Genomic DNA, 23970 nt, shown 5'->3' with positions numbered 1-23970 from the left:
CACCTCCGCAGAACCATACTGAGCTATTGTGAGTCAGAGCACCGCCCACTTGAATGTTGGGAGCCAGGAAATCATTTCTACCAGAACTGTAAGGAGGAAACTGCACTGCACAGGCTTCACTAGCTGACGATGAAATCGTGTCCCTTTGCTGACACCCCGACACAAAGCTCAATGAGGTGCATGGGCCCGTGAATATCAGCAATGGACCATGGAACAGTGGTGGCATGTGGCATGGTTTGATGAATGCTGGTTCCATTTGTAACGAGCTGATGGGCGCGTGAGAGTGTGGCGTATGCCCTATGAAGCTATGGATCCTGCGTGTCAACAAGATTGTGTCCAGGCGGGAGATAGCTCAGTTCCGGTCTGGGCGGCGTTCTCATGGTCACAATTAGGCCCCATTGTCCAGCTGCAGGGAGCGCTGACAGCTGCATGTTATGTGGACCTTCTTTCAGACCATCTGCATCCCTTTCTGGCCCTAGAGTACCCTGATGGAGATGACATGTTTCAACAGGACAATGCGTCATGTCACTGCTCTGTGGTAGCACACAGGTAGTTGGAGGACCACTCCAGTGAAGTTACGACCAGGGATTGGCCCTCCAGATCCTCCGATCTTAATCCAATCGAGCATTTGTGAGATGCTGTCAATGCTGTTATACACTCCATGAACCCCACACAAATTACACAAATTGTGGGTAGCAGTGCAAGATGCATGGGTAAAGGTCCCTTCTGAATGATTCCAACACCTTGTAGAATAGATGCCTCGCCATATTGCTGCTGTTTTGAGGGCTCGTTGAAGAGCGACTCGTAATTAACATCACATTCAGTGCCTTCCCATGACTTTTGGCCACTCAGTGTAAATATGGCCCCCATTACATAAAATCAGCTTCATGGTCCACATCGCACTTCAATAGATTCACAATTTATTTATTTATTTTCCACCTAGTCAATACAATTGCTTAAGGCAATTTTTAATGGTTAAAAGTGGTACATGTTTCGTATATTATCAAAATCTTCAGCCACATAACCCTGTTTAGATGAAAAATATATAAATTGACAAAGTAATGCTTTAGAGCAAGTGTCCTTAAAATTAACATAAGATTGACAACATTAAAACAAACAAATAACTCAAGATAAAATATATAAATTATTTCTACAATAGAAAGCAAGCGTCAAGGAAACACTCGTACAATATTCCATAGAGAATATGTCCTAATGAATATTCTTTTCTTAATAATTCATGAAAAAAGGTCAATTTATAAATTAAAAATTATACAATTTATAAGTAATTATCGAAATGAAGAAATCCAGATATCACAGTGTGGCTGTTATTATTAATGCAGATGAAAATATAACTAATTCCTAGTTAATATATAAGTAATAATAATAACGTAAACGTTTCCACCTTTTCATTACTAAAATATATTCACAAAATTATAAATTACACGGTACTAGTTTCGACACATCTAGGGGTCATCATCAGCTGTATTGAAGCAGTTTTGCATCTGGTGTAATACTGATGATGTGTTCTTCCTTGCTCTTGCACCTGAGGAGGTGGAGGAGCGGGGGATATAGGTGTGTCAAGAACTTCCTTGCTGTCACCTATAGCTTCAACTGTAGGGCTATCTGTAGGTGGAGAAATTCCAATTCCTTCTTTCATGATCTTTCTCAAGCATTTTCAAATATACTAGAAGTTGATAATATAATGGAAGCAATACGGCTGATGATGACCCCTAGATGGGTCGAAACTAGTACCGTGTAATTTATAATTTTGTGAATATATTTTAGTATTGAAAAGGTGGAAACGTTTAAGTTGTTATTATCATTACTTATATATTATTCTCAGTTCAATACGGACCAAAAACATGAAATTCATAACCATTAATAATTCCTAGTTGTCAATTCTTATTAAGCCTGCTTTCCTTTGGAACAGTAACTCCTGTCATTCTTTCACAGTTTTGCGTCTGGTGTAATATTGATGATGCATTCTTCCTTGCTCTTGCACCTGAGGAGTTGGAGGAGTGGGGGATATAGGTGTGTCAAGAACTTCCTTGCTGTCACCTATAGCTTCAACTGAGGAGGAATAAGTTGTAGGGCTATCTGTAGGTGGAGAAATTCCAATTCTTTTTTCGTGATCTTTCTCAAGCATTTTCAAATATACTAGAATTTGATAATATAATGGATTCTTATATTCTACAGCCTCATTAAGGTTATCATTTTTCTTTACAAGTTGGTCTAGATGAATGTATAAATCTTCATATGTGTTCATTAAGCTGCCCTTTTTTTAATTTTTTTTATGATGATCAGGTCTTGTTCTATGTTGGTAAATTTATGACCTGTGGCAGTCATGTGTGATCCCATAGCTGAGAATCTTCTATGTTTTTCAGCATTCACATGTTCCAAATATCTAACTTTAAAATTGCGGCCAGATTGTCCTATGTATGTATTCTTGCATTCAAAGCATGTGAGTTTATATATTCCTAAATCAAAAAATTAATCTTTTTCGAGAGATTTATTGTATCATGGTTGAAAATACTACGTTTCATGTTGTTATTGGTGGAAAATGACAATTTTGAAATTTTTCTCTTAAATAAATTTGTTATTACGTGTATGTTTGGATTATTATATGTGAACTTTATGTATTTTTCAGTTTTACTAGGTTCAATAGCTAATTTAGATTGTTGCTTCTCCAAAAATTTATTAATTATTTTATCAATCATGTTATTGTTGAAACCATTCAAGAGGGCTTGTTGTCGGATAAACAACAGTTCTTTATTCCTTTCAGATTTGGATAAAGGAATACTAAATGCTCTGTTAACGTAACTATAATAAGCTGATCTTTTCTGTGCCTCAGGGTGTAACAAGTTGTTCTTGATAGTGGTCAGTGTGAAAGTGGATTTACTGTGTATTTTGAAAGAAAATCCTTTTTCTTCTCTTGTTGAGACTATGTCCAGAAAATTCAGTGATACTTCTTCTTCTAAAGTGAATTTTATATTGGAATACAAATTATTCAATATATTTAAAACTTTACTGCTATTGGTGAGTCTGTTATCTATTATAGCGTAAACATCGTCCACATAACGTGTCCAAAAATCCAAACCCTCTATTTGATTAATAATTTTTGTGTGTTCCAAATAGTCTAAGTATATATTAGCCAATATTCCTGATGTTGGGGCTCCCATTGAGAGTCCTTTTTGTCGGTAAATTTTATTATTAAACGTAAAATAATTTTGATTTAACACGAATTTTAAAAATCTTCAGTTTCTGGTATGCTTACTAATTTGTTCTTCATTAAATTCTTCTTAATGATTCTGACAGTGTCTTCTATTGGAATGTTTGTATACATGTTGGTTATGTCAAATGAACATGTCGTGTGAGATGATCCAAATTTAAAATCTTTAACTAGATTGCAAAAATCCACTGAGTTTTTGATAGGTGTTTTACAATGAAATACGTATTTACTTTAAGAAATTATGTATAAATCTAGAAGTTTTATAAATGGGGCTATTTTTGAAATTTATGATAGGTCTAATCGGTCCTCCTTGTTTATGTAATTTCGGCAGTGGTCTTGCAGTCGGGAGTCTAGGTTTCATATTTATTAATGTTTGCACATCATGTTTATTAAACAAGAAAGACGTGCTTTTTAATAGTTTTTTAATAAGATCCCTCTGAATACGTGATGTCGGGTCTTTATCAACTGTACTAAACAAATTGTTATTTAAAAAATGTTTCTGTTTTTTTTCAATATAAACATTTCTATCTAGGGCTACAACGGTTCCTCCTTTATCTGCTTTTGTGATAACTAAGTTATTTAGCTTGATTTTTTGTTTCAAGTTATTAACCGCCTTGTTGGTGCCTCGAACTGATTGTAAACCTTTTACTAAAATCGGAATTTTCTTCTTAGCTTCATACCTTATGTCATTCTGTAAATCTACAAGTAGATTCTGTATTGCTGTTTCTGTTTCAGCTAAACAGGGCGAACCGATTAGACCTACCATAAATTTCAAAAATAGCCCCATTTATAAAACTTCTAGAATTATACACAATTGATTATCAAGTAAATATGTATTTCATTGTAAAACACCTATCACAGACTCAATGGATTTTTGCTACCTAGTTAAAGATTTTAAATTTGGATCATCTCACACGACATGTTAGTTTGACATAACCAACATGTATACAAACATTCCAATAGAAGACACTATCAGAATCATTAAGAAGAGTTTAATGAAGAACAAATTAGTAAGCATACCAATAATTGAAGATTTTATTAATGTTTTAAAATTCGTGTTAAATCAAAATTATTTTACGTTTAATAATAAAATTTACCGACAAAAAGGACTCTCAATGGGAGCCCCAACATCAGGAATATTGGCTAATATATACTTAGACTATTTGGAACACACAAAAATTATTAATCCAATAGAGGGTTTGGATTTTTGGACACGTTATGTGGACGATGTTTACGCTATAATAGATAACAGACTCACCAATAGCAGTAAAGTTTTAAATATATTGAATAATTTGTATTCCAATATAAAATTCACTTTAGAAGAAGAAGTATCACTGAATTTTCTGGACATAGTCTCAACGAGAGAAGAAAAAGGATTTTCTTTCAAAATACACAGAAAATCCACTTTCACACTGACCACTATCAAGAACAACTCGTTACACCCTGAGGCACAGAGCATTTAGTATTCCTTTATCCAAACCTGAAAGGAATAAAGAACTGTTGTTTATCCGACAACAAGCCCTCTTGAATGGTTTCAACAATAACATGATTGATAAAATAATAAATTTTCGGAGAAGCAACAATCTAAATTAGCTATTGAACCTAGTAAAACTGAAAAATACATAAAGTTCACATATAATAATCCAAACATACACGTAATAACAAATTTATTTAAGAGAAAAATTTCAAAATTGCATTTTCCACCAATAACAACATGAAACGTAGTATTTTCAACCATGATACAATAAATCTCTCGAAAAAGATTAATTTTTTAATTTGGGAATATATAAACTCACATGCTTTGAATGCAAGAATACATACATAGGACAATCTGGCCGCAATTTTAAAGTTAGATATTTGGAACATGTGAATGCTGAAAAACATAGAAGATTCTCAGCTATGGGATCACACATGACTGCCACAGGTCATAAATTTACCAACATAGAACAAGACCTGATCATCATAAAAAAATTAAAAAAAGGGCAGCTTAATGAACACATATGAAGATTTATACATTCATCTAGACCAACTTGTAAAGAAAAATGATAACCTTAATGAGGCTGTAGAATATAAGAATCCATTATATTATCAAATTCTAGTATATTTGAAAATGCTTGAGAAAGATCACGAAAAAAGAATTGGAATTTCTCCACCTACAGATAGCCTTACAACTTATTCCTCCTCAGTTGAAGCTATAGGTGACAGCAAGGAAGTTCTTGACACACCTATATCCCCCACTCCTCCAACTCCTCAGGTGCAAGAGCAAGGAAGAACGCATCATCAATATTACACCAGACGCAAAACTGTGAAAGAATGACAGGAGTTACTGTTCCAAAGGAAAGCAGGCTTAATAAGAATTGACAACTAGGAATTATTTATATTTTCATCTGCATTAATAATAACAGCCACACTGTGATACCTGGATTTCTTCATTTTGACAATTACTTATAAATTGTATAATTTTTAATTTATAAATTGACCTTTTTTCATGAATTATTAAGAAAAGAATATTCATTAGGACATATTCTCTATGGAATATTGTACAAGTGTTTCCTTGACGCTTGCTTTCTATTGTAGAAATAATTTATATATTTTATCTTGAGTTATTTGTTTGTTTTAATGTTGTCAATCTTATGTTAATTTTAAGGACACTTGCTTTAAAGCATTACTTTGACAATTTATATATTTTTCATCTAAACAGTGTTATGTGGCTGAAAATGTTGATAATATACGAAACATGTACCACTTTTAACCATTAAAAATTGCCTTAAGCAATCATTGTATCGACTAGGTGGAAAATAAATACAGTAGAAGTCCGTTATGGCGAGAATTCATAACAGCGAAAAATTACTCGCTATAACGGATTGTCGTTATATCCGATTTTTGAATTAAAGCTGGAAAACCCCTCATGCACTTTAAAATCGACATGAAACGGCAATCAGTTTGTTCAAAACTTGAGTTTCCGCAGATCAAATCCACACTATGGCTTACTTGTTTGTTATTTTTCGTAATCCGATACTACGTGAAAGTGTATGTTTAATTTCATTCTGAAAAAATATAGTACCGTATTTCTCCGAATTCAAGATGAACCCCACTTTTTCTTTCAAAAAATTTAAATCTGGATCAGAAAGAAGTTTGTAAAATCATATTAATGCCTTGTTGTACAGTAGGCCTACGCATTTTAGACTCTCTTTAGACGCCGAGCATTGACTTTCGTCACGCCGTATTTCTTTTTTTTGCGGCTGCACAATTATTCTTTATTTCCGCGGGTTTAAGGACCATTAACTTAAAATTGGCATCATAATACCGAAGAGAACTCGTTGAAAATTTTCCGGCAATACCTATTCCATGCGTGTCTACAATACAACGATCCATCACGAAATTATTCTTGCTGTCTATCAAACTGTTACTTTTACGCAGCGTCAGATATAACCGGCTACCGCTACACACACGTTTCGCTTGTCGGGTTCGGCCAAATTTAGCGGCTAGCGATGTATAGGCCTAATCGCGAACGTTGAAACTCAACGAACGAATTTATTGCGCCACGGTATGGCCATTCCGCCCTTGCGTTTTTCGTGCACATACCTCACAATTTCATCTTCGACTTCTTTAAAGCGTCCTTGTTGTGGATCACTGAATGCATTTTTTGTACAGTGCGCATTTTTTTTTTTAGCTCTTTGTCTTCACGCTAACGCCAAATATTGGCTTTAGTTAGGCCTATGCCGTATTTTCTTGCGGCTGCACAATTATTCTACATTTCCGAGTGTTTAATAAACATTAACTTAAAATTGGCATCATAATATCGATCAGAACCCGTTGAAAATTTGCCGGCAATACCTTTTCCATGTATCTTTACAATACGACTACCCATCACGAAAATATTCCAGCTGTCTATAAACCTTAATCTTACTGAGCGCCAAGTACAATAGACGCGTTATGACTCTGCCACTGAGTACCGGCAGCCATGGCTTTTCTAAGAATTCGAAGGGTCGCATGTTTTGATGCCATTCTGGAGATTTAAGAAACACACAGGCACTGTACAACCGGTTGTCGCGGCTAGCGAAGTGTAGTAAAGAGGCGGTCGTTAATTGGCGAGTTCTGTGCGCGTGTGAAAAGAAGCAGCGTGGTTACCACGGTAGTTGCCAGTGGTATCAATTAACTTACTGTCAGGCCGTGAATGCAACAACCCTTGAGTTTTCGCATGAGATTCTAAGGAGTTTTCGCATGAGATTCTAAGAAAAAAAAAAGTCTTGTATTCGGAGAAATACGGTATCACTCCAGAGATTTCTGTGGCAAACACCTCAGCTTTCTTCTTCAAACAGCGTCACCTAACCTAACCGTATATGTAGCCTATCATGAAAACATATTTGAAACGCATGTAGAGAAATAACCTCCTCGCGAAAAATGTAAATGTAAATAATCGTAACTAGACGCGAGAAGATATGAAATATCCTCTGAAATCAGTGATGTACTCTGCCATATCTTGAGGTTTATCACATTAGTACTTAATTTCCGTATATAACATTAAAATTAAGATATCGTTTAATTCAGTCTTTATTTTTAAGGAGTTAACAACTGCTATCGGCCACGTTATTTACGCATTAATTACGAAAACGTATTATCCTCTTTCATTACGAATTTCTACCTCTATATTTTAATGTGTATGTTAATTGTATATTTTTACAGATTATGCTTGTAAATGCCATACGATAATAATAATAATAATAATAATAATAATAATAATAATAATAATAATAATAATTACGAATTTCTTTAGAGAACAGCAGTCGATGGGTATTACTAATCAACTCCAACATCGCCTTTGAATGTCAACGAGAGAGCTCGCAAATGCACAAACTGAGAAAACTATATCGTACCGAAGATGATCGATCGCATTTCGCTGCAAACGTTTCAGGTTTCTTATTCAAACCGTCACGTATCCTAACTTAACCGTACTATACGTATGATGTAAACACACTTCAAGTGCCACTAGAGAAATTATACCTTTCTTGCTATACACTTTCATAATAGCCTTTCCGTAATTTAACCAGACCCAAAAAAATATAAATCAATTAAGCACTCTGCTATATCTCGAGGTGTATCCCATTCTTACTTAATTGCAATATTTAGCATCAATTTTAAGCGGTCGTTAAGTCAGCCATAATTTTTAAAGAGTTAACAACCGTTATCGGACACGTTATTTACGCATTTATTATGAAAATATGTTCTATTTCATTTCGAATTTTCTTTACGGAACAGCTGTCGAGGGATATTACTAATCAACTCCGACATCGCCTTCGAATGTCAACGAGAGAAATCGCTAGTGCATATAGCGAGGAAATGACGCCGAAGGTAATCGATCGCATGCAATATCATCGCTGGGCTGCATAAATATCGGTAACGGAAAAAATCGCGCGGGCTTAATCGCTCGTAATAACGGATGCGCCAGCGATAGGGTTCTCTCTGTAACCGAAGGACGATACACAGTTTAATATAGGAATTTTGAAGGAACAGAAATAAGTCGTCGCTAAAACGGAGTTCTCGTTATATGCAATACTCGCTATAGCGGACTTCTACTGTACTTAATTGTGAATCTATGGCTCCCCATGTCGGACACCAAAAATGGTTTCCCACACCATGGACTTAAAATGACTCCTTGACTTGTATTACCTGTCTACACTGCCTACTGACAGTGAATCTACACATTTCATCAGGGTGATAGGACACTGGATTGCCATATCCCAACACATGCTTTCTGTCACTTTATCATTCACAACTCCCAACGAATGCAAAAACAAAAAATCTGGCTTCAAGGTGCATTTTGACCCCCTTCCATCCACCTATGTTTAAAATCTTACATTTCTGCGTGCTGAAGATTTGGCTGGGCATCGCGCACACACACACATGCTCGCTCGCTCGCTCTTGCTTACTCTCTCTCTCTATCAATTATCAATAAATTCAATTCAATTCTCTTTCTCTCTTCCTTTTATTATTATGAGATAACTAGCTGTAGTACCTGACTCTGCACAGGCACCTTTTTTGAATGTTTAAATTTAGGATTTGTATTAACTGATTGAAGATTTTGTTTTGGTTTTGTGTTGTGAGTGTAGTTACGAATACATTCTTCAAGCATAAGGCTATTCACCTCTACACATGGGAGGCTAGGGGTACCAGATCCATAATAGACTATATCTTAACCGACTTCGAATTCAGAAAATCTGTTAGGAATGTACGAGTTTTCTGTAGATTTTTCAATGATACAGATCACTATCTGATCTGCAGTGAACTAAGTACCTCTAGGCCTAGGGTAGAGAAAGTGAAATCTGTCTACAAACAAATAAGGGTAGAAAATCTCCAGGACGAGGAAACAGAAGTTTCGAACAGCAGACAGTAAGCAGGTTCAGGATATAGAAAGAGAATGGGTGGCATACAGGGATGCTGTACTAGAAACAGCAAGCGAATGCCTAGGAACAACTGTGTGTAAAGATGGGAAAAAGCGAACATCTTGGTGGAATGATGAAGTGAGAGCAGCCTGTAAACGTAAAAAGAAATGTATTAAAAATGGCTCCGAACAAGGGACGAGGCAGACAGGAATTTGTACGTAGATGAAAGAAACAGAGCGAAACAAATAGTTGTTGAATCCAAAAAGTTGAGGGAAGATTTTGGTAATAACCTAGAAAGGCTAGATCAAGCAGCAGGGAAACTTTTCTGGACAGTAATAAAGAATCTTAGGAAGGTAGGGAATAAAGAAATAAACAGTGTTTTGAGTAACTCAGGTGAATTCCTAATTGATCCCCGGGAATATCGGGAGAGGTGGAGGGAATATTTTGAACATTTTCTCAACGTAAAAGGAAATCTTCCTGGTGAACAGCCAAGCTCATGGGGAGGAGGAAAATGATGTTGGTGAAATTATGCTTGAGGAAGTGAAAAAGATGGTAAATAAACTCCATTGTCATAATGCAGCAGGAATAGATGAAATTAGACCTGAAATGGTGAAGTACAGTGGGAAGGCAGGGATGAAATGACTTCATAGATTAGTAAGATTAGCATGGAGTGTTGGCAAGGTACCTTCGGATTGGACAAAAGAAGAAATTGCACCTATCTATAAGCAAGAGAACAGGAAGCATTGCATCTTTGAAGGGGGGTGCAATCAGTAGTTGAGAGGAAGTTGGATTAAAACTAGTGTGGTTTCAGACCACAGAGGGGCTGTCAGGATCAGATTTTCAGTATGTGCCAGGTAACTGAATGCTACGAGAGGAATACACAGTTGTGTTTGTTTCGTAGATCTAGAAAAAGCATATAACAGGGTACTGAGGGAAAAGATGTTCGCCATACTGGGGGACCATGGAATTCAATGTAGATTGTTAAAATCAATCAAAGGCATTTACTTTGACAACTGGGCTTCAGTGAGAATTGATGGTAGAATGAGTTCTTGGTTCAGGGTACTTACAGGGGTTAGACAAGGCTGTAATCTTTCACCTTTGCTGTTCGTAGTTTACATGGATCATCTGCTGAAAGGTATAAAATGGCAGGGAGGGATTCAGTTAGGTGGAAATGTAGTAAGCAGTCTGACCTATGCTGACAACTTGGTCTTAATGGCAGATTGTGCCGAAAGCCTGTAGTCTAATATCTTGGAACTTGAAAATAGGTGCAATGAATATGGTATGAAAATTAGCCTTTCAAAGACTAAATGGATGTTAGTAGGTAAGAAATTCAACACAAGTGAATGTCAGCCTGGTGTAATGGAGTTAGAATGACTACTCGCCATGGTACTATGTTGTCTCCATTACATTCAGGCGTTCATATCATTGTCTGCATCTCCGCGAGTTCAAATATTGTGACTGTATGGGCTTTCCTTTAATTTGCTGATGGTGAGCCATCTAGTGGTGGATTTGGTACTCAAAATACGAGGTGACTAGTTGGTGCTGCTATCTGGCCGCCTGAAGATAAGCTTGCTCGGCCGTGAACGGTGGCTCAACAATCAACGAGGGCAGTTGTTCTGATTCTTGTTTTTTAGCTTGAAGACACGTTGAGCTACTCTCTGCTGGTTGTGCTTTAAGGATAAAAATTATCTTACAAGAAGAGAAGATGGTCTTGACATTTGACCCCAGCTGATGGATTTTTCATCTGGGCATAAGGCCCGAAGATGTGGTTTGTTATTTGAATGATTTAATTTCTCGTAAACTCCGACCTCGTAAGTAAGCTTCATAGCATGTCATTACTGGCTTAGCCTGAGCAACTAAAACTGTTATTTTATGATGTTAAGACGCGGAGTCCTTTAAGACTACGATATATGGCGAAATTCTACATCTGATTTTTCGGACATTTGAGGTTTTTAAAAAAAATTTAGACTCTAAAACAGGTCATCACGGTTACCTTGTAATGTGCAAATGTTGGGGTTTCATTTTAAAATTGTAATAATGGTATTAATTCAAGCTTCTGCATTCAGTTATATAAGGTTTCGTGCACGAAAGGAATAATTTATGTTCAAAGAGCTCCTGACAAGTTGATGATGTACGAATTAATTGTATAACCTTAAAAGGCCGGTTTAATTTCATTTCCTATTTAAAATCATAATCAAATATTTATTATTTAAAATATTTTCAAGCCATTTCGGGCAGTAAAAGAAAAACAAAGAGGTTTTAAATGAAGGCTTATCTAATGACTTACTCGGTACTTCGAGTTCACATTTGATCATAGTGGTCGTCATCTGCTACACAGCGGTGTAATAGAATGCAAACGTAATGGGGGGCGTTGCTGTGTTGAATCTGACATTTGAGTATCGGCTTATTATTGATGTCTTGATATTCATCTGATTTAGGTATGTTCTTGCGTGCATGCGGATGGTTTTCTGCTGTGTTTGACTTACTCATTTGATTTAAGTTAATTTCTCTTGGGCGATATTGGATTATTTTATCCTACTTCTGGATTTTATTGCACGTCTTTGAATTATTTCTTCCGATTTCCGAAATAGTGTGTTTTGGTGGATTATGACTGTTTTCATGCAACCTTCGGTAACCGAGATAGTCCATTAGAAAGGTTTTCACCGTTCGTTCTGTAATGGTTGATTTAATTTTTTAAATTTTCTACTCAACTACGTTTATTAATTGTTCTAAAAAGGTTTTCTGCCTTCATTCAGTAATTGTTGATGTAAGAATTTAATTTTCAACTGGCTTATTTCTTTAATTGATCAGAAAGGTTTTCAGCATTCATCGTGTAATTGTTCATTTTTAATATATTAACTTTGAGGTCGGAAATTTATAAATGATTTGAATTATTAAAGTTTTCTTCAATTTAACTGACGAATTATTATTTCAGCCATTTAATTAATTAATCTTAACTTTAATCGATTCGCCTGACCTCTTGAGCTCTTGCTTCCTGTATCAGCGACGACCTTTTTCTCTGGATAATGGTATGTATTCTGATCTTATTTTATTTGCTTGTCATTTTCTGAGGTCGTGCTAACACTCTTGCCTTTAATATTATTGTGTTGTGAGACTGGTGATACAAAGCTAGAACAGGTCAATAATTTCAAGTATTTAGGTTGTGTGTTCACCCAGGATAGTAGAGATTGAATCAAGGTGTAGTAAAGCTAATGCAGTGAGCTCGCAGTTGCAATCAACAGTATACTGTAAGAAGGAAGTCAGCTCCCAGACAAATCTTTGCATCGGTCTGTTTTAAGACCATTTTTGCTTTACGGGAGTGAAAGCCAGGTGGACTCAGGATATCTTATTCACAAGTTAGAAGTAAGACATGAAAGTAGCGAGAATGATTGCTGGTACAAACAGGTGGGAACAATGGCAGGAGGGTACTCGGAATGAGGAGATACGGCTAATTTAGGAATGAACTCGATGGATGAAGCTTTAACACATAAGACGGCTTCGGAGGTGGGGTCACGTGAGGTGAATGAAGGAGGATAGGTTACCTAGAAGAATAATGGTCTCTGTTATGGAGGGTAAGAGAAGTAGAGGGAGACCAAGACGACAATGGTTAGACTCAGTTTCTAACTATTTAAAGATAAGAGGTATAGAACTATATAAGGTCACAACACTAGTTGGAAATAGAGGATTGTGGTAACGTTAATAAATTCACAGAAGCTTGCAGACTGAAAGCTGAAAGACATAACAGTCTTTAATGATAATGTATGTATGTATGTATGTATGTATGTATGTATGTATGTATGTATGTATGTATGTATGTATGTATGTATGTATGTATGTATATTTCTTTACTGTGAAGATGACTGATAGTCTGCAAACTCTTTTGTAAATTTAGACGTATTGTTGTGTGTTTAATTTTAAGTTTTAGCTTGAGATTGTAATTTTGTGTTGAACTATTTCCTTGTGGCAGCTCAAATTTTCAGAGAAGTAGCTGATCCTGTCAAACAAATAATAAAATTAAGTTATAGCCCTAATAGTAAGTATTTACGCCTCTCACAATAGATATGATAAACAAGATTCCAACTGTCACTGGGAATGTGACCAATCAAGCTAGGGACCCCAAAAACTGTGTACCCAGCACAATTATAGGTCATTTTGGACATTTTCTTGTTCACCCCTTTTCAACCCCCATGCTGATGGAGACTGAACTTCGACTTCAACGGCATCCAGAGTGTCACAATTCATCTCAGATACCGCGAAAGCCATGGATTCAACACTAATATCAGCCGTTTTTACTTCTTTTTTTCATATCAACCCCTTCCCTACGGGTACCAGTGGTATCTTACCTTCACAGTATTTTTCCCAGATAGTTAAGTCATGTGTACCAAATTTGCTTGGGAGCTGTACTGGAGCTTACACACATTCATCCTTAATTTTGGTCACTTCGGACATTTTCTTTTCCATCCCTTCTAACCCCCATTCCGACTGGGGCTAAACTTTGACTTACGTGGCATCCAGAGTGTCATTGATCTCAGCGACACTGAGAACTATGGATTCGACACTATTTTAGATTATTTTTATATGCCACTCACTCAAACCTCTAGGGATGCTAGGAGTGGCTTACTCCAAAATTTTTGCCTCAAGATAGTAAGTCATAAGTGTACTAAGTTTGGTTGAAATTGATCCAGTGGTTTAGGAGGAGATATAATACAGTCGCATAAAGGGTTAAAAAATACCGACCATTCTTCACATCCTATTGCCCAAAATAATTGTCAGTAGTCAAAAACAGTACCCCTCACGTTTTTTGACTTCCCAACCAATCAAGATCTTGCACTTTGCAGCAAACTGCAGTTAAAATGTCCCTCAATAATATGACATAAATAACTTTAACCTATTAAGTGCTGAGTTACCAGTTGACTGTTTGGTACCTCAGTGCTGGTTTTTTTCATTCATATGTTAAAAAAAAAATTGTAACAGGCTCAATTTTTAACTTCTCAGTGGGGTGATTAGCTTAAAATGTTTATAAACGTTGGTTCTTTATAAATATAAATGCAAATGGAAAATCATACACTTATGTTCAATATTATTTTGAGAGAAAACAAAATTATTTTTGTGCCATGCGCACATCATCTTTATACCAAAAGTAAAGAACCCAAAATAGAATTATTTCCTAAAATCTGTAGACAGCTAATACATGTAACTCATTACAAGTACATAAGTTGATATTTTAACAAATTCAATGTAAACTGTAAACTAGTGGTTCTCATGGACATGACAACTACTAAATGTATGGGGATGTCTAATACAGAAAGATAATTACCATAAGTTGTAAATATTTCTCAGGTACAAATATCTCAGTATGAGCAGTCTGACATTTGTTACCTTCAGAAGGTTTTCTTTGTGAGAAACACTTCAAAACATGGCACAATGCATAGATCTCTGTTACACAATCGGCACCAATAGCGGCCTTCACAGGCTGCTGGGTGGAGTGAACACATACATGGCAGATCATCTTACCTGTTTTACGATATATTCAGCAAACTCTGTATCGCTTAACAAATAATTAAAATCATCTTCATCATCACTTTCTGCTGAAGTTAATAACCGAAAGATTCTTTGATCCGAAATAACATCGCGGTAAAGAGCAACTAACTTGTTTTTTCACCATGCTTGTTTACATGACAGATGAACTCCACAGACGTCTACAAAAAACTCTGTAAGTTAGTCCCACAAGCTATAAGCCACAATCAAATAGTTCTACATAATGCCCAACAGATGGCAGAACATGCCAGAGATCAAAGTGGCACTCAAGAGTGAACTGGGAAACTCAAAAAAATAAAGTTCTCGTGCACCGTCTATAGACAGGCGTAGTAGTGGTGGACTGGCCATGTCAGCCCGTCTATAGGCGGGTGTAGCAATCATCGGGTTAAAAGGGGAAGGAGGAGGAGGATGATGATTGTTAGCTCCTCTGTGGCAGTGTTGGCCTCTGCAACAATCGCGGTTCAAATCCAGCAGATCTGGTCAGATTTTTGAAGGATGAGATAAGTGAAAGATCTCTGATGACACATTTGATGCTTACTTGACAAAATTAATTAAAACTGAGCCATAAGTCACCCAACAGTGTTCTGGTTTCTCTGTTATCTGGTTGTGTAAAACAGAACTTCGAAAACGCTGGCAGTCTAAATGTCAAAAGCAAAATCCCTGCACACAATAGCTGAGACCATGTGTTGTTAACGTTGATGATAAAAACTGATTTAAAATTTCAGAATAAAACCAAGAACTCGCTGACTGGATGAACAATTGCATTCAGACATGTTACATACCAGAGATCTGGAGGAAGGCTAGAGTTATAGCTGTTCACAAGCCAGGCAAAGATCGAAATGATCCTAAAAGCTATCGACCAACATCCCTCATATACCACCTTTACAAAGTTCTGGAGAGACTTATTCTCAAACAACTGGTAGCCTAAGTAGATTAAAACCCTTCCTCATACCACAGCAGATTCAGATCAGGGAAAAGCTGCAAATCTGACATGCTGAAACAGACTTGGCACAATGAAGATGGTTTCGAAAGAAAAGAAAACAAACCACATGACCTCTTTACATAGATCTGACAGAAGCTTTTGATAAGGTAAATCATAAACTATCCCACGTTTGAAAAGAGATAGTAATGAAAAGCAAGTTGAAGGAAGTGTTGAAATAAGAAGCCAATCTTCTGTTTGGCCATCAGAGTGCATGATCAAGACTAAAATCAAGGAAAAGTCTCCTTATGTCAACAGAAGCACTAGTAAGGACAGTTTATCGAGCCTGAACTGATAAGTGACATCCAAGATACAAGACTAGAGAAATGAAATGGCGTATGGCTTTTAGTGCCAGGAGTGTCCGAGAACAAGTTGGGCTCACCAGATGCAGGTCTTTTCATTTGACTCCCGTAGGTGACCTGCGCGTCGTGATAAGGATGAAATGATGATAAAGACAACACATACACCCAGCCCTTGTGCCAGTGAAATTAACCAATTGTGGTTAAAATTCCCGACCCTGCTGGGAATCGAACCCGGGACCCCTGTGACCAAAGGCCAGCATGTTAACCATTTAGCCATGAAGCCGGCAAGACTAGAGTAGATAGGCTCATACCAAATGAGATTTATCCTCCTAGTCATACAGAGAAATGGTCAACATGGAAGTTGCTCAACAGGCTATGTTCAGGTGTTACGAGGTGCAAGAGTAAAAGCAGTGATGTGTGGATGAGAAGCCGAGCAAACATCTTGTGACAGTACATATATCACACCCTCGGACTATATGTAGAGGTGAAAGATATCATTGTCAGTATTCGATTTATTATTATTATTATTATTATTATTATTATTATTATTATCATCATCAGTATTTCAGTTGTATATTTTGTCACTAATATTTGTAAGCTGGGAGGTCTCCATATATGTAGTATGAGTAATTTGTTTTGTATGAGTGGGAAAACATTGCTTTAAGAACTCTGGTAATTTGTATGACTCATGTGTCTACCCCAGTGTTTGATGAGATGTACTTGTTGTTGTCATCGTCGAGAAGTTCGATGAATCATGTGAATAGCCCAGAATCACACGAGCTTGTTGTTGTACTAGAAAAGTTCTATGACTCATGTGAAACACCCCAGTGTTTGTTTATGTCTTGGGACCAAGAATGAGTTCACGGTGTGGTCTTGACAAGAGGATCACTCATGACTGGCTGGCAAGGATCAATCTAGGCGTATCATGTGAGAGGAAGGGGAATACTGAGGAAGGAAGTACACCACACACGATATGGGAATGAAGTAGTGTTAACACACGGGAGTGAAACTGGATATACGGTACGGTAGTGACACGGTTGCAATATACTGGACTGGACTTCAGACGTTCGTGGAACGTAGTCTTGTTATGTTCGTGGAAAGTGGCTGATCGACAAATTGTGGAGTGCTTATGCATTAAATATTGTAGCACTTGTGGCGGTCTGGCATTATATGTCGGTGAAAGCTATATCAGACTTTCCATAATTTATGTTCCGTATCGACAAGAGTGTGTTGCTCAAATGTATATATCTTTACAATAAGTGTTAAGTCAGTGAACACAGTATTACGAAGTACAGTATCTGTGTGATATTATAAGTGATGATTATGAGAATCGGCAAGTCGCGTTGATGCAGAGACAGTGAAGGGTTCTTATCTACATATATGTACATTGTTCAACGAACTAACTACAAATGGTGGCTTAGTTCTCGCTTTTGTTTTCCCACTGTTTTCAATGTTGTTGTTGTTGTTGTTGTAAATATGGAGTCATCCAGCAAACTTTTGTTTGTGTATTATAAGTGTATTTTGGTGTGTGGATGAGGTGCTCATGCATGGATTTTATTGAGAATATAGTTAGATATTTTAGAATCAGTGGAGTTATTGATGAGCCTAGGTGCAGTTCCTGGCTATTTAGTCGTTTTCAGAAGGTTAGGTAAGGCCTAAAGCAGATGTACCAGTACGCAGCATTATGTACATGCTCTGGAATATAATGAATTATCATGCCCTATCTAAATTCGAGGTAACCATTCTAGTGAACCCCGGCGCCCATACTGGGACATTTCGATTAATTATGTTTATTAATTTAATTTACTTCAAGTATTTTATGAAGTTTTTGATTAATTTAATTTATTTATATTTTTATTTTTGATAATTTTATTACTTACTGGTATTCACAATTTGTTACAATCTCACGTGCTCCAGTTCAGACAGTGTCCATATTCATGCTCTATGAAGGATCTCTTAGATGCAAAGCACGAGATGCACACAATGTTACAAACTTTTGGGCAGCAACAGTTTGAAATGGACTGTCAACTGTAAATATTGTAAATATATATTTAGATTTTTATTGTTGTTTACAATTTTGCTTCATGTAGCATAATACAGATAGGTCTTATGCCGATGATGGGATACGAAAGGGCTACAAGTGGGAAGGAAGCGACTGTGGCCATAACTAAGGTATATCCCCAGCATTTGCCTGTTGTGAAAATGGGAAACCATGGAAACTATCTACAGGGCTGTCAAGAGTGGCGTTCAAACCCACTATCTCCCAAATGATAGTTGACAGCTAGATGACGAAAACCACACGGCCATTCACTCGGTATATTTTTAATTTATACTAGTTTTCTGACATGCTTCCATGTACTGTACTGTACATGTAATATTTGAAAAGCTCAAATAATTATATCAGTCTCCAATAAATTCCAAGAAAGCTGCATGTTATACATGCTGAGATACACTACCTGAACCACAGCAGAAGTAACACAGCACTTTTGCTGCATCTAACTGAAGTTTCTGCATATCAGACAGAGATCTTCTCCTTGTAAGGGTGAGGTAACCTGGAAAATCGGAAAAACAAACATTAACAATAAATAAATAAATAAATAAATAAATAAATAAATAAATAAATAAATAAATAAATAAATAAATAAATAAATAAATAAATAAATAAATAAATAAATAAATAAATAAATAAATACATACATTATCATTATCGACTGTTATACCTTTCAGCGTTCAGTCTGCAAGCCTCTGAGAATTTACTAAACGTCGCCACAATCCTCGATTTGCAACTAGTGTTGTGGCCTCATTTAAATCTATACCTCTTATCTTTAAATCGTTAGAAACCGAGTCTAACCATCGTCGTCTTGGTCTCCCTCTACTTCTCTTACCCTTCATAACAGAGTCCATTATTCTCTTAGGTAACCTATCCTCCTCCATTCGCCTCACATGACCCCACCACCGAAGCCGCTTTATGCGTACAACTTCATCCATCGAGTTCATTCCTAAATTAGCCTTTATCTCCTCATTCCGAGTACCCTCCTGCCATTGTTCCCACATGTTTGTACCAACAATCATTCTTGCTACTTTCATGTCTGTTACTTCTAACTTATGAATAAGATATCCTGAGTCCACCCAGCCTTCGCTCCCGTAAAGCAAAGTTGGTCTGAAAACAGACCGATGTACAGATAGTTTCGTCTGGGAGCTGACTTCCTTCTTACAGAATACTGCTGATCGCAACTGCGAGCTCACTGCATTAGCTTTACTACACCTTGATTCAATCTCACTTACTATATTACCATCCTGGGAGAACACACAACCTAAATACTTGAAATTATCGACCTGTTCTAGCTTTGTATCACCAATCTGACATTCAATTCTGTTGAATTTCTTACCTACTGACATCAATTTAGTCTTCGAGAGGCTAATTTTCATACCATACTCATTGCACCTATTTTCAAGTTCCAAGATATTAAGACTGCAGGCTTTCGGCACAGTCTGCCATTAAGACCAAGTCGTCAGCATAGGCCAAACTGCTTGCTATATTTCCACCTAACTGAATCCCTCCCTGCCATTTTATACCTTTCAGCAGATGATCCATGTAAACTACGAACAGCAAAGGTGAAAGATTGCAGCCTTGTCCAACTCCTGTAAGTACCCTGAACCAAGAACTCATTCTACCATCAATTCTCACTGAAGCCCAATTGTCAACATAAATGCCTTTAATTGATTTTAATAATCTACCTTTAATTCCATAACCCCCAGTATGGCGAACATCTTTTCCCTCGGTACCCTGTCATATGCTTTCTCTACATCTACGAAACATGAACACAAGTGCCTATTCCTCTCGTAGCATTTTTCAATTACCTGACGCATACTGAAAATCTGATCCTGACAGTCTCTCTGTGGTCTGAAACCACACTGGTTTTCATCCAACTTCCTCTCAACGACTGATCGCACCCTCCCTTCCAAGATGCCAGTGAATACTTTGCCTGGTATACTAATCAATGAGATACCTCGATAGTTGTGGCAATACTTCCTGTTCCCTTGCTTATACATAGGTGCAATTGATGCTTTTGTCCAATTTGACGGTACCTTACCAACACTCCACGCTAATTTTACTACTCTATGAAGCCAATTCATCCCTGCCTTCCCACTATACTTCACCATTTCAGGTCTAATTTCATCTATTCCTGCTGCTTTATGGCAATGAAGTTTATTTACTATCCTTTCCACTTCCTCAAGCACAATTTCACCAACATCATTTTCCTCCTCCCCATGAGCTTGGCTGTTTGCAACACCACCATGATGATTTCCTTTTACATTGACAAGATGTTCAAAATATTCCCTCACCTCTCGAGTGATTCCCTGGGGTCTATTTGAATTTCACCTGAATTACTCAAAACACTGTTCATTTCCTTTCCCCCCCTTCCTAAGATTCTTTATTACTGTCCAGAAAGGTTTCCCTGCTGCTTGACCTAGCCCTTCCAGGTTATTACCAAAATCTTCCCATGACTTCTTTTTTGGATTCAACAACTATTTGTTGCATTCTGTTTCTTTCATCTACGTACCAATCCCTGACAGCCTTGGCCCTTGTTTGGAGCCATTTCTGATAAGCCTTCTATTTATGTTTACAGGCTGCTCTCACTTCATCATTCCACCAAGATGTTCGCCTTTTCCCATCTTTACACACAGTTGTTCCTAGGCATTCATTCCCTTGCTGTTTCTACTACAGCATCCCTGTATGCCACCCATTCACTTTCTGTATCCTGAACCTGCTTACTGTCTACTGTTCGAAACTTCTCACTAATCATATCCATGTACTTCTGTCTAATTTCCTCGTCCTGGAGATTTTCTACCCTTATTCGTTTGCAGACAGATTTCAATTTCTCTACCCTAGGCCTAGAGATACTTAGTTCACTACAGATCAGATAGTGGTCTGTATCATCGAAAAATCCGCAAAAAACTCGTACATTCTGAACAGATTTCCTGAATTCATAGTCTGTTAAGATATAGTCTATTATGGATCTGGTACCCCTAGCCTCCCATGTGTAGCGATTAATAGCCTTATGCTTGAAGAATGTATTCGTAACAGCTAAACCCATACTAGCACAGAAGTCCAGCAAACGCTTCCCATTCCCATTAGATTCCATATCTTCCCCACATTTACCAATCACCCTTTCGTATCCTTCAGTTCTATTCCCAACTCTCGCATTGAAATCGCCCATTAGCACTATTCTATCCTTACTGTTGACCCTGACCACGATGTCACTCAATGCTTCATAAAACTTGTCGACTTAATCCTCATCTGCACCCTCACATGGTGAATACACGGACACAGTTCTTGTCCTAATTCCTCCCACTGACAAATCTACCTACATCATTTGCTCATTTACGTGCCTAACAGAAACTATGTTGCGTGCAATGGTATTCCTGATAAAGAGCCCTACACCAGACTCTGCCCTTCCCTTTCTAACACCCATCAGGTACACGTTATAATCTCCTATCTCTTCCTCATTATCTCCCCTTACCCGAATATCACTTACTCCTAGCACATCCAAATGCATCCTCTTTGCTGACTCAGCCAGTTCTACCTTCTTTCTTCCATAAGCCCCATTAATATTGATAGCTCCCCATCGAATTCCACTTCGTTCGCCAAGTTATTTCCAAGGAGTCCCTCGCTTGTCAAATGGGAGTGGGACTCCATTACTCCCATAGGTCCGATGCTCGCTTGAAGTGTTCTGAGCTTGGTAAATTCATGAAGCAAGATGCTGCCCTACTTGCACATAGTCCAAGTGAGGATCTCTCCTCTAACGGCTTATGGACCACCGGTGAATTGTATAGTCCTAGCCGCCTGAGCACAAGGAGGGCCATGACTCAGAATATGTCCGAGATGCCCACTCCCATTCCATAACAACTGGTATCCCGACTATCAGGACCACTTACTAGGCCATTCAGCCGCTGCCCATGGTTCTCGAACTAGGACGTGACTACAGTAACCCACAAACATGAACAATAAATAAATAAACAAATCAACACATAAATAAATAAATAAATAAATAAATAAATAAATAAATAAATAAATAAATAAATATGTGACATGAAAATCGGCAACTGTATATATTTGGACATATTTTTTTCTGAATTGGGATTTTAATTCCGCCTAATCATCCATTGTTTGGAACGCTCATCTATTGGTGAAGTCTACTATGCAAAGTTATTTTAAATCTGCACTCGGTGATTATTACGTCAATTGCTACATCTTTCCATTCGATCAGTAAGTGAATTGATAGTGCGCGCATGCGCATACCTTACTTCTGCTCTGTGCGCTGCGGCTGTTTCTGAGTAGCAAGGAGTTATGTCGTAACCAGCCTCCATGATCAATCAATCAATCAATCAATACTGATCTGCATTTAGGGCAGCCGCCCAGGTGGCAGATTCCCTATCTGTTGATTTCCTAGCCTTTTCCTAAATGATTTCAAAGAAACTGGAAATTTATTAAAACGTCTCCCTTGGTAAGTTATTCCAATCCCTAACTCCCCTTCCTATAAATGAATATTTGCCCCAGTTTGTCCTCTTGAATTCTAACTTTATCTTCATATTGTGATCTTTCCTACTTTTATAAACGCCATTCAAACTTATTCGTCTTCTAATGTCATTCCACGCCAACTCTCCGCTGACAGCTCGGAACATACCACTTACAAGTAACTATTCTCATTTTGGTTCCGTATTGAAGTAGACGTATGTCTCAAGTATTATTACAATATTATAAGTCCACCTGTTCAATACAATACAATATGATCCACTATTTCATATGGTCAAATATTTTTTATACATAATACATAAAAGTCAAAGGTACATGTTTCACCCTCCTTACGGGCATCATCAGCCTATATCAATCTTAAAAATAATACATATACTTATAAATTATAGGTTAAAATGTTGAAAAATGATTTCGTAAAACATTATACAATAACATCTAAAACAACGATAATGCACCAAAGTATGTTAAAAGAGAGTGAATTAACAGTTTTGAAGATTAAAACGTGATTAAACATGAAATTTGAGAGTTTAAAACTAAAATGGATCCATATTTTTATAATATCATTAAGACTGTGATGGCCTTGAGTGTAAACACAATCATCAAAGGGGGATGTTTCTTCAATTCCCAAGTTGAATCCAAGGTGGTAAAATCACTGTCAATTATTTAAAACGTAAATGTGAATGTAATAAACAAGTTAAAATGTATATGTTTGGGATATCTGAAAGTCGAGAAGAAAATGGAACTTCTGGAGAGGCGTTGCTTATGATAAAACGTATGTCAAAGCTAGTGGAGTTCGGAAATTATGTGGTAGTCGAATGGATCTAGAAGATAGTCAAGTTGATGTTATAATTCCGTTGAAACATTTGTTGGAAGAAATGTTCAGGATTTTTCGTACGGAGCGTATTAAGTACGTCAGGTTGTTACAGCAGCGCTAGCTTGACTGGGTTTTCGACTTCTAGTATTATAACGGTGTCAGCGGAGAGTTGGCGTGGAATGACATT

The 23970-nt window shown here is 37.1% G+C and overlaps 1 protein-coding gene across 1 annotated transcript in view; it reads right to left on the bottom strand.

Moving 5' to 3' along the window:
- The window catches only part of LOC136863856 (serine-protein kinase ATM), a 570640-nt gene that overhangs the window by 327009 nt on the left and 219661 nt on the right, over positions 1 to 23970 (bottom strand). Inside the window, exon 20 of the mRNA XM_068226546.1 lies at positions 18888 to 18983. Within this exon, the coding sequence (XP_068082647.1) occupies positions 18888 to 18983 (96 nt within the window). The remainder of the gene's footprint in view (positions 1 to 18887; positions 18984 to 23970) is intronic.

This window comes from Anabrus simplex, chromosome 1 (assembly GCF_040414725.1).
Source record: "Anabrus simplex isolate iqAnaSimp1 chromosome 1, ASM4041472v1, whole genome shotgun sequence".
NCBI classification, from domain to species: domain Eukaryota; kingdom Metazoa; phylum Arthropoda; class Insecta; order Orthoptera; family Tettigoniidae; genus Anabrus; species Anabrus simplex.
This window is presented reverse-complemented; position numbering and strand designations above follow the sequence as displayed.